Below are 22,094 nucleotides of genomic sequence, written 5' to 3' on the forward strand. Positions count from 1 at the left end.
TGGAGGGGTGGGAAAGGGCTGTTTTTTTCCCTAATGAGGGCTTTGCAATGTACCTCGGCCATGCATTGTGCTGGTTCAGGTACATCAATTACCTGTTCATTATTTGGACAGGGCCCTTACCTCAATTGGACCATTTTATGCTAGCTTTGGGTGGCAATCCATATAATCTTAAAATTCACAATAATTAATAGTGCCACCAAAATCTCCTTTCTTAATGTAGAAATCCTCATTCAAGAAGATGATTCCTTAACTACTTTGTAACGTAAACCCATGGCGGGCAATATCATATTGCAAGCTTGCAGCTCACAGCCATCTATGTTGGTTTAAAGTATTGCCACTGCTCAATACATTCATATACAATGAAATTGTAGACAAAGATTACGTTACCCAGGCAGTGTTACTAAGGCAGAAATAGCTAGCCTGGGGGTATAGCAAGTCAAATTTGAGAAAGGCATACAACAAACCCCTGCACTGCTCCAGAACCTTATTACTATTTGAGACTAAACCTAGGGAAGTGAATACCACTGTGAAATTTAATACCAAATATTCGACACAACTTCATGATGTTCAAGCCAATTTGACCCAACATTCGCATTTATTGGTAGATGATCATATTCTGTCCACATACAGTCAGGTCCATAAATATTGGGACATCGACACAATTCTAACATTCTAACAAGCCAATTGTCCCATTACTTTTGGTCCCTTAACAAGTGGGAGGCACATATGCAAACTGTTGTAATTCCTACACCGTTCACCTGATTTGGATGTAAATACCCTCAAATTAAAGCTGACAGTCTGCAGTTAAAGCACATCTTGTTTGTTTCATTTCAAATCCATTTTGGTGGTGTATAGAGCCAAACATGTTAGAATTGTGTCGATGTCCCAATATTTATGGACCTGACTGTATGTAAGAGACATACTGGAGTGTTTTGTCAAGCTATATCTTCAGGAGATATGGTTACTTCTATTCATTTTGTTAGCAATGAAGATTCGATTCGCACCCCCAGAGGAACATTTAGAGGGATATTTCCGTGCGGCAATTGCCCCCAATGTCTTTGGGTTCAGCCTGGTATGCAAACTATCTTTTCCAATGGAGAATTGTCCAGATCTAAGCATTATGCCAACTGTATTACACAAGGGGTGGTGTATTTGATGCTCTGTACCTGTAGAGCCTTTTGCCAATTAAGGCAAAGAATCAATATACATTATATTGCCAAAAGTATTGGGACGCTTGCCTTTACACGCACATGAACTTTAATGGCATCCCAGTCTTAGTCCGTAGGGTTCAATATTGAGTTGGCCCGTCCTTTGCAGCTATAACAGCTTCAACTCTTCTAAGAAGGCTGTCCACAAGGTTTAGGAGTGTGTCTATGGGAATGTTTGACCATTCTTCCAGAAGCGCATTTGTGGTATCAGGCACGGATGTCGGACAAGAAGGCCTGGCTTGCAGTCTCAGCTCTAATTCATTCCAAAGATGTTCTATCGGATTGAGGTCAGCACTCCAGTGCAGGCCAGTCAAGTTCCTCTACCCCAAGCTCCCTCATCCATGTCCTTATGGATCTTGCTTTGTGCACTGGTGCGCACTCATGCTGGAACAGGAAGAGGCCATCCCCAAACTCTTCCCACAAAGTTGGGAGCATGAAACTGTCCAAAATGTCATGGTATGACGACACCTTAAGAGTTCCCTTCACTGGAACTAAGGGGCAAGCCCAACCCCTGAAAAACAACCCCACACCATAATACCCCCTCCACCAAACTTTACACTTGGTACAATGTAGTCAGGCAAGTACTGTTCTCCTGGCAACAGACAAACCCAGACACGTCCATTGGATTGCCAGACAGAGAAGCGTGATTCGTCACTCCAGAGAACACGTCTCCACTGCTCTAGAGTCCAGTGGCGGAATGCTTTACACCACTACATCCGACACTTTGCATTGCACTTGGTGATGTAAGGCTTGGAAGCAGCTGCTCGGCCATGGAAACCCATTCCATGAAGCTCTCTATGCACTGTTGTTGTACTGAAGGCCACATGAAGTTTGGAGGCCTTTAGCTATTGACTCTGCAGACAGTTAGTAACTTCTGCGCACTGTGCGCTTCAGCATGTGCTGACCATTTTACGTGGCCAACCACTACGTGGCTGAGTTGATGTTGTTCCAAGTTGCTTCCACTTTGTTATAATACCACTAACAGTTGACCGTGAAATATTTGGTAGCAAGCGTTTTTCATGGATGGACTTATTGCACAAGTGACAGCTTATCACGGTACCACGCTTGAATTCACTGAGCTCCTGAGAGGGATCCATTATTTCACAAATGTTTTATAAAAGCAGTCTGCATGCCTAGGTCCTTGATTTTATACACCTGTGGCCATGAAAGTGATTGGAACACCTGTCCCAATATTGCTGGCAATATAGTGTATATATTTATATTTTATGCATATTTTTATACTGTTTATTTTATTAATGTGTCTGAGCCTGGGTCCGAACCTGGGACTTCTGCAGTGTGTGGCAATGTTTCTTCTTGCAGAGCCACCAGAAATGCTGGACAGCTCTCTTGACAATTATTGGAATATTCCTGCCATGACCTTGTTTGTCACGAACCTTGAACCCTTTACTCCTCCAATGAACTTCCTGATTTAAGCCATGCCTCTACGTTTCCTGTTTGCCAGATTACTGTGCTCTCTTCAGCCAGTATCTTGCTCCTTGTCTTCCCTGCTGCCATTCATATTTTGCTACCATTAGTTATTAAGCTTGGCTTGTTCCTTGACTATGCTTCTGCCTGATCCCAACCTGCGACTGCTCTTTACTGACCTTTGGCTTGTTTACTGACTATGCTTCTGTGTGATCCTTACCTGTTTAATACGCTACTGGACCTCCGCTTGCTCACCTCCTGGTGGGGTGATCTTGAGGACCACGACCTAGTGCTAACACGTAGCAAAATTCATCTCCACCATCAGGAGCTCTGGTGAACACCAGTTAGTAATTGGACTCTGCACCTCAGTCGAGCCCACTCCTCCACCAAGGTGCCCCGCCTGTGTACCTATCCTGCTGGTTCCTGTGTGAGCCATTCCACTGCTATAGCAACTGGTCTTCGAGCCTGACCCTTGATCACTACAGAATAATCTGGCCTAAACATGGAGACCACTATAGCAAACGTTCTAGCTCATCTTAAGCAGACAACTGCTGAGCTGCAGAAATTCGGGTTATCTATCAAAAAAAGTTGCCAAACTAGAAAGTATAGTGGAAAGGCAACAGGGAGAGATTCATACTCTGCAGAGACAACCGCTGGACCAAGATGATATAAACATGCATATGCCTCAGCCTCAACCATCTAAGTTTAATGGAGACCGCCACCATTACAGGTATTTCCTTAATCAGTGTCGTATATATTTCCAAATGCACCCTGCTGCTGCATTTCCTTTAGAGAAAAAGAAGGTAATTTTTATTATGGACTTCTGACTGGGGAAGCTCTAGCTTGGGCCTCCCCTAATATATAACAAAACAGTGCCACGGTGAATAATTATTAGACTATTTTGACCGCAATGAATCATGTCATTAGTCCAACCGCTGTGCTACTGCCGAAGCAAAGTTGCATAGTGTGCGGCAGGGTGAACGCGGTCATTGAGTACACAGCTGAATTCAGATGTTGGATCGCAGATACCACTTGGAACCCTGCAGCACAAAAAAGCCATTTCCGCCAAGGGCTTTCTAAAAAGGTAAAGGATGAACTCACCAGAGTAGAGACTCCTAATGATCTCGAGGACTTTATCCAATTATGTATCCAAATTGATCAAAGACTTACAGAAAGGAGGAATGTTTGGAAATAATGGTGGCATGCATCTCTCTGCTAGTCTATTTGTTCAGCAGGATTGAAAAGTCTCTCTGGGTTCTAAGCTGAGCCTATGCAGGTTGATGCTATCAAGAGATCCATTTCCTTTCAGGAGAGAGAGAAGACGTTCAGAAAACTTGTGTCTATATTGTGGGGACTCTGTTTAAACATTACAAAGAATATAACAGAATATGCAAAAAGGAAATAAAGGCTGCAAAAATTTAAAACAAACAACAGATTGCAAAAGATAGCAGGACAAACCCCCAAAAATTCTTCAAATATATTAATAGTAAAAAGGTCCGGTCCGAGCATGTAGGTCCTTTACAAAATAATCTGGAGTGGGTGACTGGGGACAAAGAGAAGGCAAATTTATTAAATACCTTCTTCAGCTCTGTGTATACAAAGGAGCATGGGGGAGCTCTTGTCCATAATGGACATGGTACTGACACAGCTTCAGATGATTCACATTGGCTCACAACTGATATGATCCAAAAATATTTAGACAGAATAAAGGTGAATAAAGCACCTAGACCAGATAGCATACACCCATGGGTCCTTAAAGAATTGAGCTCTGTCATGTCAAAGCCATTGTTTCTCACTTTTAGGGACTCTTTAATGACTGGAATAGCACCCCTGAATTGGCGTAAGGCCAATGTGGTGCCAATATTTAAAAAGGGGTCAAAATCTTTACCAATTAATTATAGACCTGTTAGTTTAACTTCTATAGTTGTGAAGATACTGGAGAGTATAATAAAAGACCACATAGATGAGTTCTTGCTGGAAAAAAATATTTTAAGCAACAGAGCATGGATTCATGAAAGACAGAAGTTGTCAAACAAATCTAATTTCTTTTTATGAGGAGGTGAGCAAAACATTGGACAGAGGGATGGCTGTAGACGTGGTTTACTTGGATTTTGCAAAAGCATTTGACACACTTTCCCACACATGGATAATGTGTAAGGTAAAGTCTATGGGCTTGGAAAAATCTGTATGTAAATGGATGGAATACTGGCTAAAAGATTGTATTCAGAGAGTAGTGGTTAATGATTCATACTCTGAATGGTCTAGAGTTGTTAGTGGTGTACCCTAAGGTTCAGTGTTGGGACCCTTAAATTTTCATATATTTCTAAAGGATATAGGGTCTGGGATTAAAAATACCATTTCAGTCTTTGCAGATGACACCAAGCTGTGCAGTGGAATAACGTCCTTACAGGATGTCTCCAACTTTCCTGCCGACCTCAATGAACTGTTTAATTGGGCAACTATGTGGCAAATGAGGTTTAATGTTAATAAATGTAAGGATATGCACTTGGTGGCTAAGAATATGCATGCATCATACATACTGGGGGGGGGGGGGGTACAACTGTGGGAATCAATGGTGGAGAAGGATCTGGGAGATTACAAGCTTAATAATAGCATATAATGGAACTGGAGAAAGTATAGAGAAGGGCAACCAAACTGATAAGAGGCATGGAGGAGCTCAGCTAAGAGGAAAGATTGGAGGAACTGAATGTATTCTCTCTTGAGAAGAGGAGATTAAGGAGGGATAGGATCAACATGTATAAATACATCAGTGGTTCATATAGTGGACTTGGTGTAGAGTTATTCACCCTGAGGTCATCACAGAGGACAAGGGGGCACTCTTTATGTCTTTATGTCTGGAGGAAAAGAAATTTAATCTCCAAACGTGGAAAGGTTTCTTCACAGTGAGAGCTGTGAAAATGTGGAATAGACTCCCTCAAGAGTTGGTTCTGGCCAGCTCAGTGGATTGCTTTAAAAAAGGCATGGATTCTTTCTTGGATACACAGAATATAACTGAATACTAACGTTTATAGGTAAAGTTGATCCAAGAAATATCCGATTGCCTCTCGTGGGATCAGGAAGGATTTTTTTTCCCTGCAGGAGAAAATTGCATCATGCTTTGCTGGGTTTTTTGCCTTCCTCTGGTTTTTTTTAATGGTTGAACTGGATGGACTTTTGTCTTTTTTTAGCCAGACTATGTAACTATGTAATTGTCCTAACAAAGTTAGAAGATAAATTGCTGTGACTGATTTGATTGTGCCTCAACAAATAAACTATTAGCCAGTCTATCTCCCCACTGATTCCTGAAGAAAATAAATTCTCTACTCTCTTATTTTGTCATCCCTATTAAACTTATCTCCGATTGCTGTGAAATCCTCTGCTCAGCTGGGGGGAACTTTATGGATACAGAAATTTCCCACAGCAATAATATTCAAGCACGAAATACATTTGCCCCGATTGATATGGAGACGGTTGATGGTTCACCCTTATCTTCAGGACCTGTTACCCATAAAACGGTTCCTCTGTTACTCCAGTTTGAGGCTGACCATTGTGAGACTATCAGCTTTCAGATAATTACGTCACCCAAATTTCTTGTCATCCTGGGCATTCCTTGTTTCTCCACTCACAATCCCTCCATCAACTGGGGAGTACAGACTATAGATTTTACGTCCCCCCATTGCGAGAAATACTGTAGGGAACTTTGTCCAACAAGTTCTTCACTGGCCAAGGAGTCACAACTTAATGTGGTAACTATCAAGTTATATGACAACTTGCCTCCACAATACCATGGGTCCTGGGATGTCTTTGATAAGAAAATCGATTAATTACCTCCTCATCGCCCATATGATTGCCCCATTGAGCTGCTCCAAGGGGCAGAAATACCTTTCGGACACTTTTTCAATCTGTCAGAACCTGAATTAAAGTTGCTCAAGGAGTGGCTCGATGAGAATTTAGAGAAGGGCTTTATTAGACACTCAACATCTCCTGCAGGAGCAGCCCTGCTCTTCATTGAAAAGAAAGACTCCACTTTGCATCCATGCATTGATTACAGGGACATGAATAAAATCACTATTAAAAACCATTCTCCACTCCCCTTGATCTCTGAAATGTTGGAAAGACTCTGTTCTGCCAAAATATTTACAAAACTTGACTTATGAGGGACATACAACCTTGTCCACATTCATCAAGGAGATGAATGGAAAACTACCTTTAGAAAGAGGTATGGGCATTTAGAATCCTTGGTTATACCTTTTGAACTTTGCAACACCCCTGCAACTTTTCAACACTTCAATCACTTCAATGTTTTTTGTGATCTGTTAGACCAACTTGTGATTGCTTATCTGGATGATATTCTCATCTTTTCCGATAATCTGGAGAAGCACCGCTAACATGTTTACACTGTCTTTCAAAGATTAAGGAAGAATAGACTTTACATTAAATTGGAGAAATGCGAGTTTGAACAAACCCAAATCCTGTTCTTGGGATATATTTCTCCAGAAGGAGTGAACATGGAAAAGATCCATATTTTGCTACATCTCGTTATTGACCCTTGGCTTGTTCCTTGACTACACTTCTGCCTGATCCCATCCTGCAACTGTTCATTACTGACCTTTGGCTTGTTTACAGACTATGCTTTGGTGTGATCCCTACCTGCATAATACGCTATTGAACCTCCGCTTGCTCAGCTCCTGGTGGGGTAATTTTGATGATCACGACCTGGTGCTAACACGCAGCAAAAGTAATCTCCACCATCAGGAGCTCTGGTGAATACCGGTTAGTACTTAGACTCTGCACCTCAGGTACGCAGGGTGACCTTCCTGTGTACCTATCCTGCTGGATTCTGTGTGAGAATATAATACATAATGTGGTCTCTGTATGATAACTGGGTTGACTGAATTAGCAGGACATGTACTGGGTATTTGTGTCCACATACAGGCCAGTTATGTGGTAACCATTATGTCCGATTATTAGTTATCACACTTCTGGTTTTCAAATGGTATTGTTTATGTAAGGTATATTAAATTGTTGGATACATTCTCTATATTATATGTTCGGACCTGTTCAACCATGTGATGTCCGTGGGTAACAGTGCCCTGTACCATCAGTTGGTTGTTGGTCCCCTGGGATGAGTCTGTGTTGTCCTGACAGGGGGCGGGGATGGGTGTTGTCTTGCTTTGTCTGGGCTCCATGACTCCTCAGGGTGGATTGGTAAATCCAATTGTTCTCTTTTCTATTAGGGAACACACCCTTGTGGATTCTTACTGCCCATTTGGTGGGTATCTTAGTTTAATCATCGCTATATCTTGTTTTTCCACACATTAATACTCCACTTATACTTGTTGATTTTTTAGTAAGCTTTAATTGAATATAGCTTAGCCAGCCTTGCTATTTTGAACTACCTATATTTTTTCTATAGACCCAGAGTCCAATTTTTGTCATGGTAATTTTCTCCTGCTGTGAATGTGGCTCACCTTGTAATAATTTTTTTCTTAGAACATACTATACATTGCCCTATTTATACTTCAGGTTGGTGAGCCGCACATTTAGCTATGAATATATCTGTGACGAACGTTGTACCTGACCCCACTCGTGACAAAGGATCAACCAATCTCACACCGCGTTGTCACTTGCGTAAGGATACCACTCTCAGCCTCACCCTGCACAAAGATTTTCCAGCTCACTGGACCACAATCTAGGTGTCCCAGCCTGAGAGCAATTGTAACTGGGTTAGTTACTAAGTAATTAACTCTTTAAGCTACCACCACCGTTTTTTGACTGAGAAGGAAGAAACTCATAATCTCAGCAATGACAAATATGAAAAATTAACGTCTGTACACACACTGTCACCAAAAACAGGTGTATTCAGAGATTTGTCATACAGTAGCACTCAAGAGGCAGGGATTCTTTAGTTTCCATTAAAAACCTTAGGGACAGTTTAACACTTTTCAAATAGGGTTTAATGATAAAAGGGTCAAAATGGTGCAAATAAAATATTTACAGAAAAAAGAGGTTACAGAGAAATAAAGAGAACAATAAAGCAACATCATTTTACGATAGGTCAGATGGAAGTGTTAATCTGTATACTTTTTTTTTTTTTTAATGGTCCGTAGAAACAGGCATGCCTGCAGGCCTCAAATAGTGGTTTACAGTTCTGACCCAGGCCTGCATGCTGGTGTCTGCTGTCCCTAAGTGGAGATAACTGGCTCTTTTGAAGTGTTTTAAAAGTTAAAGCTATGAATTGCATAGTTTGCAGGAGGGGAGGGGTAAGATCACGGGCTCAGGAAAAACAAAATGGATGAGACTTGACAAGATGGCCTACAGCTGCCATGTACTTACTGAGCACAACTAAATTAATATCATATAACCTTTTGGACCCAAGCATGGTGTTTTTCTCATGTTAGGATACATATTTATTTTGTTTCTTTCTATGTATCCAGGAATTGCCTTTGCCCCATAATCATCTTTTTGGAACAACTTCTAGAGAGCTCTTTGGAGAAATAGTGTGTGCACGGGTGGGTTATCCTTATGGTGCACATACATCCCTATGACACTTACCAGTATTATGTATAGGTATTTGTTTTGTGGTTTGATTGATGGCATATGTATGGCTCCTTTTCTCAGGTGCCCGTTTTCTTAGGTGACCCCTTTTTGGAGCAGCTTATTTTATTAATATTTTAAACACAATGGTATCGATCAAACAAATACAAACCAAAATGAAAAAAAAAAAATAAGGTTGATCTAATAAGACTAAGGCAATTATAATAAATATTGTATATACTCTAGTTAGTATGTTGATATACATCCCTAGAGTCTAGTACCTCTATTATATACTGAGTTCTAATTTTAAATAGGTAACAATATGAACGCAAACGTTTAGAGTATCTACTAATCTATGTACAAACTTAGGCCCCTTGCACACGGGAATTATAATTTACTGATGTTTACTCAGGAACTTGTTGACAGAAAGTCCTTAAGTAAAAACACTGTGTGTAAAGACCTGAGTAGTGTTGCATATAGGCAAGTAAAGATGCGTAAGCGTATACACTTCAATGCCAGTGTTGTAATATACTAATTTTTATGCAAGTAAACATGCTTATACAGTTAGGTCCATATATATTTGGACACAGGCACAATTTTAGTTTTTTTTCAGGTATTTACCAAAACATATTCAAGCTATAGTTATATAATGGATATGGGCTGAAAGTGCACACTCTCAGGTGTAATTTGAGGGTATGTACATCCAAATTGGAGGAAGGGATTAGGAAGTACAGCTCTTAAGAGTAGCCACCCCACCCCTTTTTAAAGGGACTAAAAGTAATTGGACAATTGAATCAAAAGCTGTTTCATGGCCAGGTGTGGGCTACTCCTTCGTTATCTCTTCATCAATTAAGCAGGTAAAAGGTCTGGAGTTGATTCTAAGTGTGGTATTTGCATTTGGAATCTATTGCTGTGAACCTACATCATGCGTTCAAAGGAGCTGTCCATGCAAGTGAAACAGGCCATTGTAAGGCTTCAAAAATGAAACACATCCATCAAAGAGACAGCAGCAACATTAGGAGTGGCCAAATCAACAGTCTGGTACATTCTGAAGAAAGAAGAAGGCACTGGTGAGCTCAGAAACATGAAAAAGCATGCACATTCTTTGGACGAATGAAACGAAGATTAATCTGTACCAGAATGACGGGAAGAAAAAAGTGTGGAGAAGGCTTGGAACAGCTCATGATCCAAAGCACACAACCTCATCTGTAAAACATGGTGGAGGCAGTGTGATGGCATGGGCATGCATGGCTTCCAGTGGCACTGGGTCATTGGTGTTTATTGATGATATGACAGAAGCCAGAAGCAGCCGGATGAATTCTGCAGTGTTCAGAGATATACTGTCAGCCCAGATTCAGCCAAATGCAGCAAAGTTGATTGGACGGCGCTTCACAGTACAGATGGACAATGATCTAAAACACACTTCAAAAGCAACACAGGAGCTTTTGAAGGAAAAGAATTGGAATATTCTGCAATGGCCAAGTCAATCACCTGATCTCAACCCAATTGAGCATGCATTTCACTTGCTGAAGGCAAAACTAAAGGCAGAAAGACTCACAAACAAAGAACTGAAGACAGCTGCAGTTAGAGCCTGGCAAAGCATCAGAAAGGAAGAAACCCAGTCTTTGGTAATGTCCATGGGTTCCAGACTTCAGGCAGCCGTTGCCAGTAAAGGATTCTCAACAAAATATTAAAAATGAACATTTTATTTATGATTATATTCATTTGTCCAATTACATTTAAGCCCCTGAAAACGGAGGGACTGTGTATAAAAATGGTTGGTTTTCCTAAAATTTGTACTTGATATTTATGTTCAACCCCTTGAATTAAAGCTGAAAGTCTGTACTTCACATTCATTTGGTTTTGTTTTAATTTATTCTGGTGGCATACAGAACCAAAAGTATGAAAAATGTGCCTGTGTCCAAATATATATGGACCTAACTGTAGACAAGTAATCAAGTATGTGAGTAAATTGCTGCACTCAAAATTTCTACTTTTGTTTTATGGCTCTGTATTAAATGCTGTATTACTGATCTCTACTCAGCTGTGTTCATTATCCCCAAAAACAATAATGAATCTCATTTCGAATCACTAAAAAACTCTTTCTTACTCTCGTGGCCTAAGTATATCGTAAGGGTATAACACTTGAAGTTGTTAACACTGTTAACTTAAATGAAAAGAAAACCTGCAGCACTTTGGTATATCACTTGCGGCCCTTGATCCACAGCAATTTGTAGTAGAAACATTGATTGGGGTAATAGGAAACATGTAATCATAGTAATTATTCTCAATTTTCCTCATGTAACATTCCCACTTTCAGATTATCTTCTACATCCATCCCCAGCCAAAAATGTAGCATTTCCGCACTCTTTGACCTTCTGCAGTTTCTGACAGTCTTTATAATACATTACATATATTGAACAGCATTATGCGGTCCTTTGGTGATGTCAGGGGGCGCTTTTTAGGCCCCCTTTAACTCATATGTTGACAACCACTGCCCTAGGCTCACATAGGAAAGAGAGGAATTCTGTGAATCCTTTCACTGAACTCCTGAGAAGTTCTGAGCATTGACCATGTATACCACGTGTTTCTATAATGTTCAAATCTGTCATTTTCTTGTGATAGCATTTTTTCCAAATCCCTATTAGAATCTAGCTCTATTGCCCATTCAGCTAGAGATGGAACAGTTCTCGATTTCCAATGGCAAGGAAACACTGCTCTCGCTGCTGAAATAAAATTACGAAAAAATATATTTTTTAATTGTTTTAAAGGGGCATGGTATTATAGATAATAATGCTTTCTTTAGTAAGTTTGGAATTTGTATCACCGTAATCTTAAGGTATATATCAACTAATGTTTTCCCAAACTGTTTTATTCGGTGGCCATTCCCACCATATGTTCATCATGTCCCTTTCAACCTACGGCATTTCCAACAAACATCACAGATGGTTGGATACATGCAATTAAGATGACCAGGGCATCTACCATCTAGAAATAAATTTGAGTCCCTTCTCCTGAGCTCTGGTCGCTATTAGTTAGTATAAAGCATTTTCCAACTCCTGAAGAGGGATGGTAGTTTGAAGTTTTTTTCTAATTTAGATGTATATTTAGGTAGCCCTGAATGGGCCAGAGAGGAAAGGATTGACTATACCTGAGAAACTGCATGAGATGGAGAAGTATTCTGTAAGAGTAATTCATCAAAAGTTGTAGAGGTAGAGTGAAGTTCAGAAATATCTGGAATAGTATGAATAAACTAAATAAGTTGTAATGAAACCATGAGTCCACTGGCAACCTCATTTGAGGGCCACCAGATATAAAAGAAGGGTCAGCTCGTAAAAGTTGTGATAATCTGCGGTAATTTCTTTTAGTCCAAGGGCCAAAAATATTGCCCATGAAAGAGTGCGAGAAAGCGGAGATGTCAAAAAAAGGGTGTCATACAACCAAGATACTGTGAAATTCTCAGATTTACAATGGTCTGGTCCCACAAAGAAGCAGTTTGCTTTGTGATATTTGAAAGGTTCTATGGCAGTTCAAGGTGAAGGAGAAATCCAAGGTAAAGCCAAGAAATCTGTAGCAGTCAGTTCAAAGTGAAGAAGAAATCCATGGTAAAGCCATGAGATCTGTAGCAGTCTGTTCGAAATGAAGGAAAAATCCATGCTAAAGCCATTAGATCTGTAGCAATCATAGGTTTTCAAGTTGAACCCATTGCTTTGTGGAAACATGATGGAACCAGTCAAGAATTCTAATAAGAACTGCTGTTTTCTGATAAACAACTGCATCAGGATCACCTGCTTCTTGGCACGTCTTCGGCAATGCAAGAAATTTATATCAGAGCCTAGGGTGTTTGTTGTGCCAAAGAAAGCCAGAGAATATCTGCAGAAGCTTTCGTATATAGGACTCAGGAACTTTTAATGGGATCCTTTGGAATAGGTAGAGAAATCTTGGGATAACATCCACTTTAGAAAGTTTTTCTTGGCCTAGCCAGGATAAATGTTTACTAGAGTGCATTCCCACACTTGACCAGGTAAGCCGATACATCTTTGTGATGCTTTTGACTTGCCTCATCTATGGCTGACAAAATTTTAGCAAATAAGACACTGCTAATCACATAAATATATATGTGTTATTATGTTTTAAGTTTTTTTTTTCTTGCCATGCTGTGCTAATATTTATGCTTGTATACATTTAGAAACTACTGTAACGATCCCTTCATCCTCCTGAGAAAGCAGTTTTCCATGAAAAATGTCAAGAAAGGAAATTTGGATGTCCCTCATAGATTATACAATTGACCTTCTGGGAGGTTTCTTGGTATACGTTGTTTCATCATTACAAGAGGAGCTGTACACATGCAATAGTACACTCTCATCTCTAGTTTTAGAACATTTATTTGTCGGGAATATGGGGAAAGAAATGGTGACTAATGCAGATGTATTGCTTACCTTCTGCCACAGTGAGGAGATTGCTGAAATCAGAGGAGTTATATGAAGGCGGAGGCTCAGAATTTTTTACATTCCCTAAAGGTAGAAATGGGTCATAGTCTATAGAGGAGAGATCAGCCAGACTTAAAATATACTGGCTTTGTTGAGTGTATGTGTTGGAGCCACACACACAACAATGTAGAACCTGAAAGAAAAAACATTAAAAAAAAATTAAGGTATACTATAATACAGAGAACAATAATAATAGTAATTTTTGAGGCTGCATTCACACTATAGCATTTTGTGACCATGCACAAATTCATGCAATTTTTGCATGTTTATTAAACACACAAATATACATCACGCTGGCAGTTGCAATTCACTGTTAATAGTGCCTCAAGCATGGAGAGCACACACATGTTCACAATGCAAAAAGCACATGAAAAACGCAACAAAACTCCAAAAGGTGCGTGAGCTACTTTGCTGCATTTACCCTGCATAGGGCAGCCAGATGAAATGAATGGCCTTCTCCATGCATGAAAAGTGACAAAAAAAAACAAAACCTTGTGCATGTGTAATGCCTGGCAGCACGCATCATAGTATGAATGGGGCCTAACAGACCAAATTTAAAACATTTCAAGTAGAATATTTATATAAAGGAAACCAGAAATAGACAGAAATTACATTAATCTTTAGAAAATTCTAGTTGCCTGACTGTCATGGCATCACTGATCCAGTGTGCAGATCAGTAGTTTTCCCATCTCTCCTGCTTCAATTGTGTCCATGTCCTGAGTCTGACTGTTAAAACCAAAGACAGCCAGGTGACTAGCATTTTAGAAAGGAGATCAACAATAGAAACTTTCTTATTTCACTTTGCACAGGATCCATTTAAAAGTACCATAAATATTAAATATAAACATTGGCAATCCAAACATATCATTATGATTGCTAAACGATTTTCTCAACAATCCTAATAAGCATATATCAGATGGCATTTGTCTCTCATTTGTCTGTTATTTATATAACATAGATACATTTTACAACACTCTACAAAGATTCCGGACATCGGCCCCATTGCGCTGAGTCTACTATTCACTTTGAATAGGTTGCCAATACACCACAACATGTATAAAACAGACACGTGGCTTTTTTAAATGCAGCACACAGATGGTTCACAATTGTGTACAGTAGTGTGCTATGTGAACAAATAACAATGCAATGTATCACACTGCGTTTCATGTGTTGATGTGTTGCAGTAACACTCATTTTTACAGCATGTTACTACCAGGCACAGGTGTGAATGAGCCCTTGCAAGTGAACCTGAGCCAACAATCCAGTACTGCAAAGAAAAAAATGCTTTCTTACATAACCATTGTTACAACTATGTGTAATGAGCTTAAAGAATAGGTTCACTTAAAAAACAAAACAAAACAAAAAAAAAAACACTTTTTTTGCAGGTAAAATTTATAATGTTATTTAAGGACCCTGTAAAGCATTGCACCCGCAATCAGCTGATTGCGGGTGCAATGCAGGGCTCCTGCATTCCTTTTCATTCTTGATGATAATGGAAAAAAGGACACAAAGAAAGGGTGATTCTCCCTAACAAGGCCCAGACAACAATACAATCCGGACGTTGCTCTAATCCCTTTTCACCCTATCCAAAACTAAAAAAATAAGGTATGCCTTTAATTATAGTTTAAGACAGATGGTTTTGCAAAGCCCGTTTCTCTAATTTTACAGTTAAATAAAAAAAGAAAAGAAAAAAAAAAAAAGAAAAAAAAGAGCACCAGCAACTAACAAAACAGGAAAATGAAATAAAAACAAAAAGCACTATGATTAAAAATCTTCTCTTGCTACACTTCTTTGGATAAAAAAATGTCATGAGTGAGACTGCCTTACTGAACTAATTCTGGCAGTAAAGAAATCACACATCAAATCAACACCACAAACCTCTACTTGACCCTAACAATCAATGAGGTGTAGAGTGACCTAACCACTAGATTGAAGGCCCCAGGTTAACAATGTGCCAGTTTATAGAAAGACGACTCACGTGCTGATGGGATCATAACAACAGAATAAAGATAACATTAAATGCACACACATATCATACTTACTCTGTAAATGTAGTCAAGGAGGGATGGTTTAGGTTGATGTGGCTCCTCAAGGGGGAATGTAGATATTGGCTCAAGCAATGTTTGCAGGGGAAGGGCCATGCACCAGTCTAACAGGCACAACAGAAGGGACACTATAAACTGAAGGGGGACAAAGATGGTTGAATTTTATAACAAACAAAGCAGTTACACAGCTGGGCAGTCACTTTAGAATTGAATTGTGTATTATCGCTGACAGTTTATAACAGTACTATTTCACAGATTTATTTTGCCATTTCATTGAGAATGCAAAGAGCAATCCTTTATTGATGTATACTGGAATCAGATCGCATAAATCTTGTTTGGGTCCCAGGTCCTTGGGTAAGGGTCATTTAGGAAAATAGCCCCTGGTATGTTTACATGAAGTTAACCACAAGTAATTAAAATACAAGATCACTTAAAAGGGTTACAGGTGAAGCTTGGGAGAGTGGAGTCAACTAGAGGCTTCTTATATCTCTTGCGTACTCATCAATAAAATCTTGCTGACATAGTTCTTAGCTCTGTTCCTGCCCACCTTGGAACTTTAAAGTTCCATGCTAATGCTGGGGTGCATCCTTAGTGATCGGTGAGATCGCTAACAAGTACAGGAAGAAACAGTAAATGGCAAGGAGCTGCACATGGAAGACCTTTTCATCTAACTTTCTTCTGACTGGCGAGGTAAGTACTGGGAAATTTTTATGTCTTTTCTCTTCAAATGCAGATGTTTTTAATCCCCAGATATTTTAAGTGTCTCTGAGAAAATATGACTTTGTGGTTATAAAATATACCTTTTTATCTGCCTCCACTGAGGAATTTTCTGCACTTGGCAAAAGGAAGGAAATCGTAGCCACAAGAATCTAAAAGAAGAGATCCAACCGTTACTCAATATAAAGATGACTGTATGCTACAACCTCAAAGGGGAAATAATCTAATCTGAGCTGAGCCAAAAGTAACCAAAAGCCCTCCAAATTAACCAGTGTGTAGCAAAGAAAGGCAAAGGGGAAAAAATTATCTGTGTGGCTCTGCCCACTATTCCCTTATTTTTAGGATATCTGACAGAATGAGGCTTTACTGTGCTACAAATCTCAAACACATAAAACTGTTTTTAACTTTAAATATTCTTTCCAAACTAGCATGTAATATAATACCAGTCTTATTGAATAAAATAAAACTGTAGTCACACTTTAGTATAACTGTATCTGCTTTGCACATGATGTAATCAGTTAACTCTGCCACTGTATAGTATAATTGAAAAAAATGCGAGTGATTGGTCAAATTTGCCCAAATGGGCTGTATGTATGAAAATTGCAGTGAACACTGTGGTGGCTAAAACCTGAATTTAATACACTCTAACATTTAACACATAAAGGGCATTAAATATATGACTGGCATTTATGTTATTTTAATAGAATTACAGCATGTAGCATAATAGTCCTAAGGGTATGATCAAGCAGCTCCATGGAGAAATGCAATAAGCAGACCAGACACAGAACTTGGTGAAGTAGTAATTTTTAGAATTTACATTAAAAGCAGGATCTGATAATTATCTGTGATCCCCTGTGCATGAGTTGCAGTAAATGTTGGTACATATGGATTTAACAACCCAGAGGTGACTCCTGTTTATCTCTGGATCCTATGAGGAACTGGTCACTTGTACACAACACATTATCAACATGTCCATAGATATCTTACTGTAGGTCCCTTGACATTTATAGACTCATCTGAAATGTCAGTGGTAGAGGATTACTCAGAAAAATCCTACCTCAGTGATCTTTCTGGAGAGAGGTAACTCAGGATTCTGGAGCTCTCGCCAATATGAAACCAGCAGCTGAAGGACATCACAGGCCACCTGCGCAACTGTTTTATTAGAGAACTGCAAGGCAAAACAATATAAATTGGTTTATATTTGGTGATTTCAAAAGCACTTCATTTGGGAACAAAGTTGCTTTCCCACTAGACAAGTATTCTTTAAATTATAGTTATGTATCTCCTAGATTGTAAGCTCGAAAGAGTAGGGCCCTCTTACCCCTCGTACGTTGTTTGTTGTTGTTGTACTGTGCCATGTATTGTCCCCCCCTCTATTGTACAGCGCTGAGCAAACCCTTTGGCGCTATATAAACTCGAAGTAATAATAATAGTAATGTAGAGTATATATCTGCACTTTCATACATAAGGTATTGTTACATTTAAAGCAGCAGCATTACACGCAAAACACTTTAATACATCACAGCTTACCAGTCCTTAGAATAGCTGCATTAGTTTTCTTTTTTAGTCTTTTGTTCTCTGTTTTCACTTGTAATCTTGCCAGTTAGGCCCCTCTTAGGCCCCTTTCAGACGGGCTTGTTTCATTTCATCAGTTCAGTTACATTTATTTAAAGAAATAAAAACGGATGAAGCTTACATCAGTTTTTCATACATATTACATCAGTTTTCCATTAGTTTTTTTTACATCCACTGCCAATGCAAAAACAGACCATTTGTCTGTTTACACCCTTTGTGTCCGCTGTTTTTTTTTTTAAACAGATGTAAATGGATGATTATCCGTTTACATCCATTTTGCCATAGAGATGCATTGATGTTGGTTTTTCATCCATCAACAGATGGATGAAAAACAGACAAAGGGTCTGCATATGTGAAAGGGGCCTAACACACCTCTTGTACTAGAGAGCCCCCACTCTGGATTAATGAGCACAGGGGCACCTTTGGATAGCAGCACTGTTAGATGTACTAGCGGATTTAGATACACTAATAAACTGAAGCTAAACTCTAGCTCACACTGCAGGTGTGCAAGCAGTTACAACAGTTTTTTTTTTTTTGGGATAAAGGTTTTGTATGATCATTGTAAGTACCTGGTCGATGGTAAATGGTTTGTCTCAATACTCTAACTGCTACATATGCAGGAGAGCATGTTATGTTGAAAATCAACAGGCTTACTGGCTGGATTACCAGATGAAAGTAAAGGAAAGTAGGCCTAAAAGAGAAAATGAATGCAGCCATCTCATCTAGGAATTGGTAAGCAGCAATATAATAAATGTTTGCTTTTGGGTTCAAGGTCACTTTAACCATTAGCCGCCCGGCCAATGGCCGTTTGGCGGCTTCAGATGTGCTCCTCCATTCCAGGTGCACGCCATTTGGCGTGCTCCCGCACATGCGCCGTTTGCGCTAGTGCAGAGTGGCGCAGCAGTGCGATCTGTCGGCGGCCGTGCACCTCGGACGCGGCCGATGACAGATCCGAGTACCGGCTCCCGTTGCTGGTACCATGTGACCTGCTGTGACCAATCACAGCAGGTCACATGACAGTTGTATACATGAATGGCTTCATTCATGATGCCATCCATTGTATACTAGTGCCTAGCTGTGAATGGTCACAGCTAATCACATGCACATGTCATGTGATTAGCTGTGACCAAATCACAGCTAAGCACAAAAAAAAAAAAAAAAAAAAAAAAAAAGCTGAATGAATCGATTTCATTCAGCTAAATGCTTGCTTATAGCAAAGTAATTCTTTGCTATAAGCAAATTGTGTAAAAAAAAAAAAAAAAAAAATACTGACCACTTTCCCAAAGTAGTACAATGTTACTATGGTAACATTGTACTATTTTGGTCATAGTAAAATATGAAAAAAAATCTTAAAAAAAAAAAAATGTAATAAAAAATTAAATATAATAAAAAAATAAAAAAAAATAAAAAAATATATATATATTTTTTTTCATACTGTCACCAGTCAGTGTCCCTGTTCACCGCCATGCCAGTTATATGATGATGCTGTACTGCACTGGTGACAGCATGTAAAAAAAAAAATAGTGAAAATAATTTTTTTCATTTTTTCATTTTCGGAAAAATTATGACAAAAAAATACAACTTCAAAAAACTCGCCATGCCTCTTATGAAGTACGTCGGACTGTCTACTCTGCAAAAAGGGGTCATTTGGGGATATCTGTACTATTCTGACATTCTTGGACCTCAAGAAATTAGATTGGCCGTTAGTACTTCAGGATTGATCAATATTCAGATCTATACCATAGTTTGTGAACTCTATAACTTTCCTACAAACTAAAAAATACATCCTAATTTGGGTTATTTTCACCAAAGACATGTAGCAGAATACATCTCGGCCTAAATTTATGAAGAACAATTATTTATTTGTAAACTTTTATAACAGAAACAAAGAAAAATGTGTTTTTTTTTCAAAATTTTTGGTCTTTTTTTGTTAATTTAGCAAAAAATAAAAATCCCAGCGGTGATTAAATACCACCAAAAGAAAGCTCTAGTTGTGTGAAGAAAATGATAAAATTTTAGTTTGGGTACAGTGTTGTATAACCGCGCAATTGTCATTCAAAGTGTGAGAGCGCTGAAACCTGAAAAATGGCCTGGGCAGGAAGGTGTAAAATTGCCTGGTACTGAAACGGTTAAGCATTTATGTCTCATTAAGATCACAGTGCCTTAATGGTTAGCACTTCTGCCTGGCAGTACTAGGGTCACTAGTTCGAATCTCAAGCATGTCAGCACCTCCCTGGAGTTTGCATGTTCTCCCTGTGCTTGCGTGGGCTTCTCCTGGTACTCCGGTTTCCTCCCACACTTCAAAGACATGCTGGTAGGTTAATTGGTTCCTGTCTTAATTGACCCTAATATGTGCATGTATGAATGTGAGTTAGGGAACTAAGATTGTACGCCCTTTGAGGGTTAGGGACTGATGTGAATGTACAATATATGTATGTAAAGTGCTGCGTAAATGGACGGCGCTATAAAAGTACCTGAAATAAATAAAAATAAAAATAATAAAATAAAATAATAAAAATTGTCTGCTCACTAGGTTATTTAATAATAAAAAAAAATGTGAACACAATAGCCAGTAAAAATAAATCAGCAACCCTGTTCTACTGCCTGCTTTAAGCTGACTGAAAAATGAATCATGTTGTTGCTAAGGATCACTGCACATTACAGACCATCACTGTTTTGTGCACTACCTTGTTCAATAAGACTGACAGTCAAGCTTTTGTATATATTAACAAGTTATGTTATGGAACCTAAACTGGGTACAGTGCAAGCAACATCTGTATTCAACCGCTTCCCCGCCAACCTATAGTAGAAGTACTGCTACGGGGTGCAAGGGCTGCGCAAAATCACATATATATATACGTGATTTGCATTTCTGGGTAGGGAGTGCACACCGCCCTATCCATGCCACCATTGGCGGCTAGGCATGTTTATCACCTGGCCGGAGATTCCCCGCCGGCACCCAGCGATCGCCATGCAAAGCTGACAGGGGAGAGACCTGTGTGTAAACAACACAGCTTTCTCTCCTGCCAGCAAGGACATGCTGTTTTGTATTTCTCTGCACAGCAGAGGAATACAAAAAAGCATGTCCCCAAGGTAAAACAGCACACACAAGAAAACACACACAGCACACAGTTTTTTGATTGCCTGAAAGTTAACCCCTTTCTGCTCAGTGTCATTAGTACAGTGTTGGTGCTTTTTATTAGCATTGATCATTGTATTAGTGTCACTGGGGATGTCAGTGGCAGTTAGTCAGTTCCCACCCAGTGTCAGAATGCCTGCCGCATTCCTGCTATAAGTCACTGATTGCCGCCATTACTAGTATAAAAAAATAAAAAAAATTACAGTATATATACCACCATTTGTAGACACTATAACTTTCACGTAAACCAATTAATTTACACGTTTTGGGATTTTTTTTTTAGCAAAGACATGTAGCAGAATTTATTTTGGCCTAAATTTATGACGAAATTTAATTGTTAACATTTTTTTATTGGACATGTTTAATAGCAAAAAGTCAAAAATATTGTTTTTTGTTTATAGCACAAAAAAAAAAATAAAAAAATCGCAGAGGTGATCAAATACCACCGAAAGAAAACTCTATTTCTGGGGAAAAAAAGGACATAAATGTAATTTATGTACAGCGTTGCATGACCCCGCAATTGTCAGTTAAAGTAATGCAGCGCCATATTAAAAATATGGCCTGGTCAGGAAGAGGGGTAAATCCTCTGAAGGGCAAGTGGTTAAAGCGGAGTTCCACCCAAAAGGGGAAGTTCTGCTTTAAAGATAAGTTCCCCGCTCCCCAAAGGTGACAATTCTTAATGGGGGGGTACCCGAATTCGACAGGTACCCGCTCCCACTGCGATCGCCTAGGCGATCGGAAATGGAAGTTGTCCTCCTACCCTCCCTCCCCGAAGTCTTGTGGGACACGTGATAAATTCCAGAAGATGAAGGGGTCATTCAGGAAGTGCAGCGCTGCTCACGCATGCACAGTGGGCACCTGGCTGTGAAGCCACAAGCTGGCACAGCTGGGTGCCCACACGGAAGATGCCGGTCTCCTGGAATACAGGACAGCCGGTGAAATGGGCTGCGGCAGGGGC

At 39.5% G+C, this 22,094-nt stretch overlaps 1 protein-coding gene across 4 annotated transcripts in view; it reads right to left on the minus strand.

The window, feature by feature from the left end:
* The window catches only part of RALGAPA2 (Ral GTPase activating protein catalytic subunit alpha 2), a 489,478-nt gene that overhangs the window by 203,201 nt on the left and 264,183 nt on the right, over positions 1-22,094 (minus strand). For all 4 annotated transcript variants that reach the window (XR_016314086.1, XM_089686528.1, XM_089686527.1 and 1 more), the window contains 4 exons: positions 17,480-17,590; positions 16,506-16,574; positions 15,703-15,840; positions 13,610-13,793 (listed from right to left, as the gene is read on the minus strand). Coding sequence is in view for 3 of the 4 variants with exons in the window: in XM_089686528.1 (XP_089542654.1) it covers positions 13,610-13,793; positions 15,703-15,840; positions 16,506-16,574; positions 17,480-17,590 (502 nt within the window). In the remaining variant the exon portion in view is untranslated. The remainder of the gene's footprint in view (positions 1-13,609; positions 13,794-15,702; positions 15,841-16,505; positions 16,575-17,479; positions 17,591-22,094) is intronic.

The sequence above is a fragment of the Staurois parvus genome, unplaced genomic scaffold (genome assembly GCF_062004578.1).
Source record: "Staurois parvus isolate SC_StPar_1 unplaced genomic scaffold, SC_StPar_1.0 ptg000401l, whole genome shotgun sequence".
Lineage (NCBI taxonomy): Eukaryota > Metazoa > Chordata > Amphibia > Anura > Ranidae > Staurois > Staurois parvus.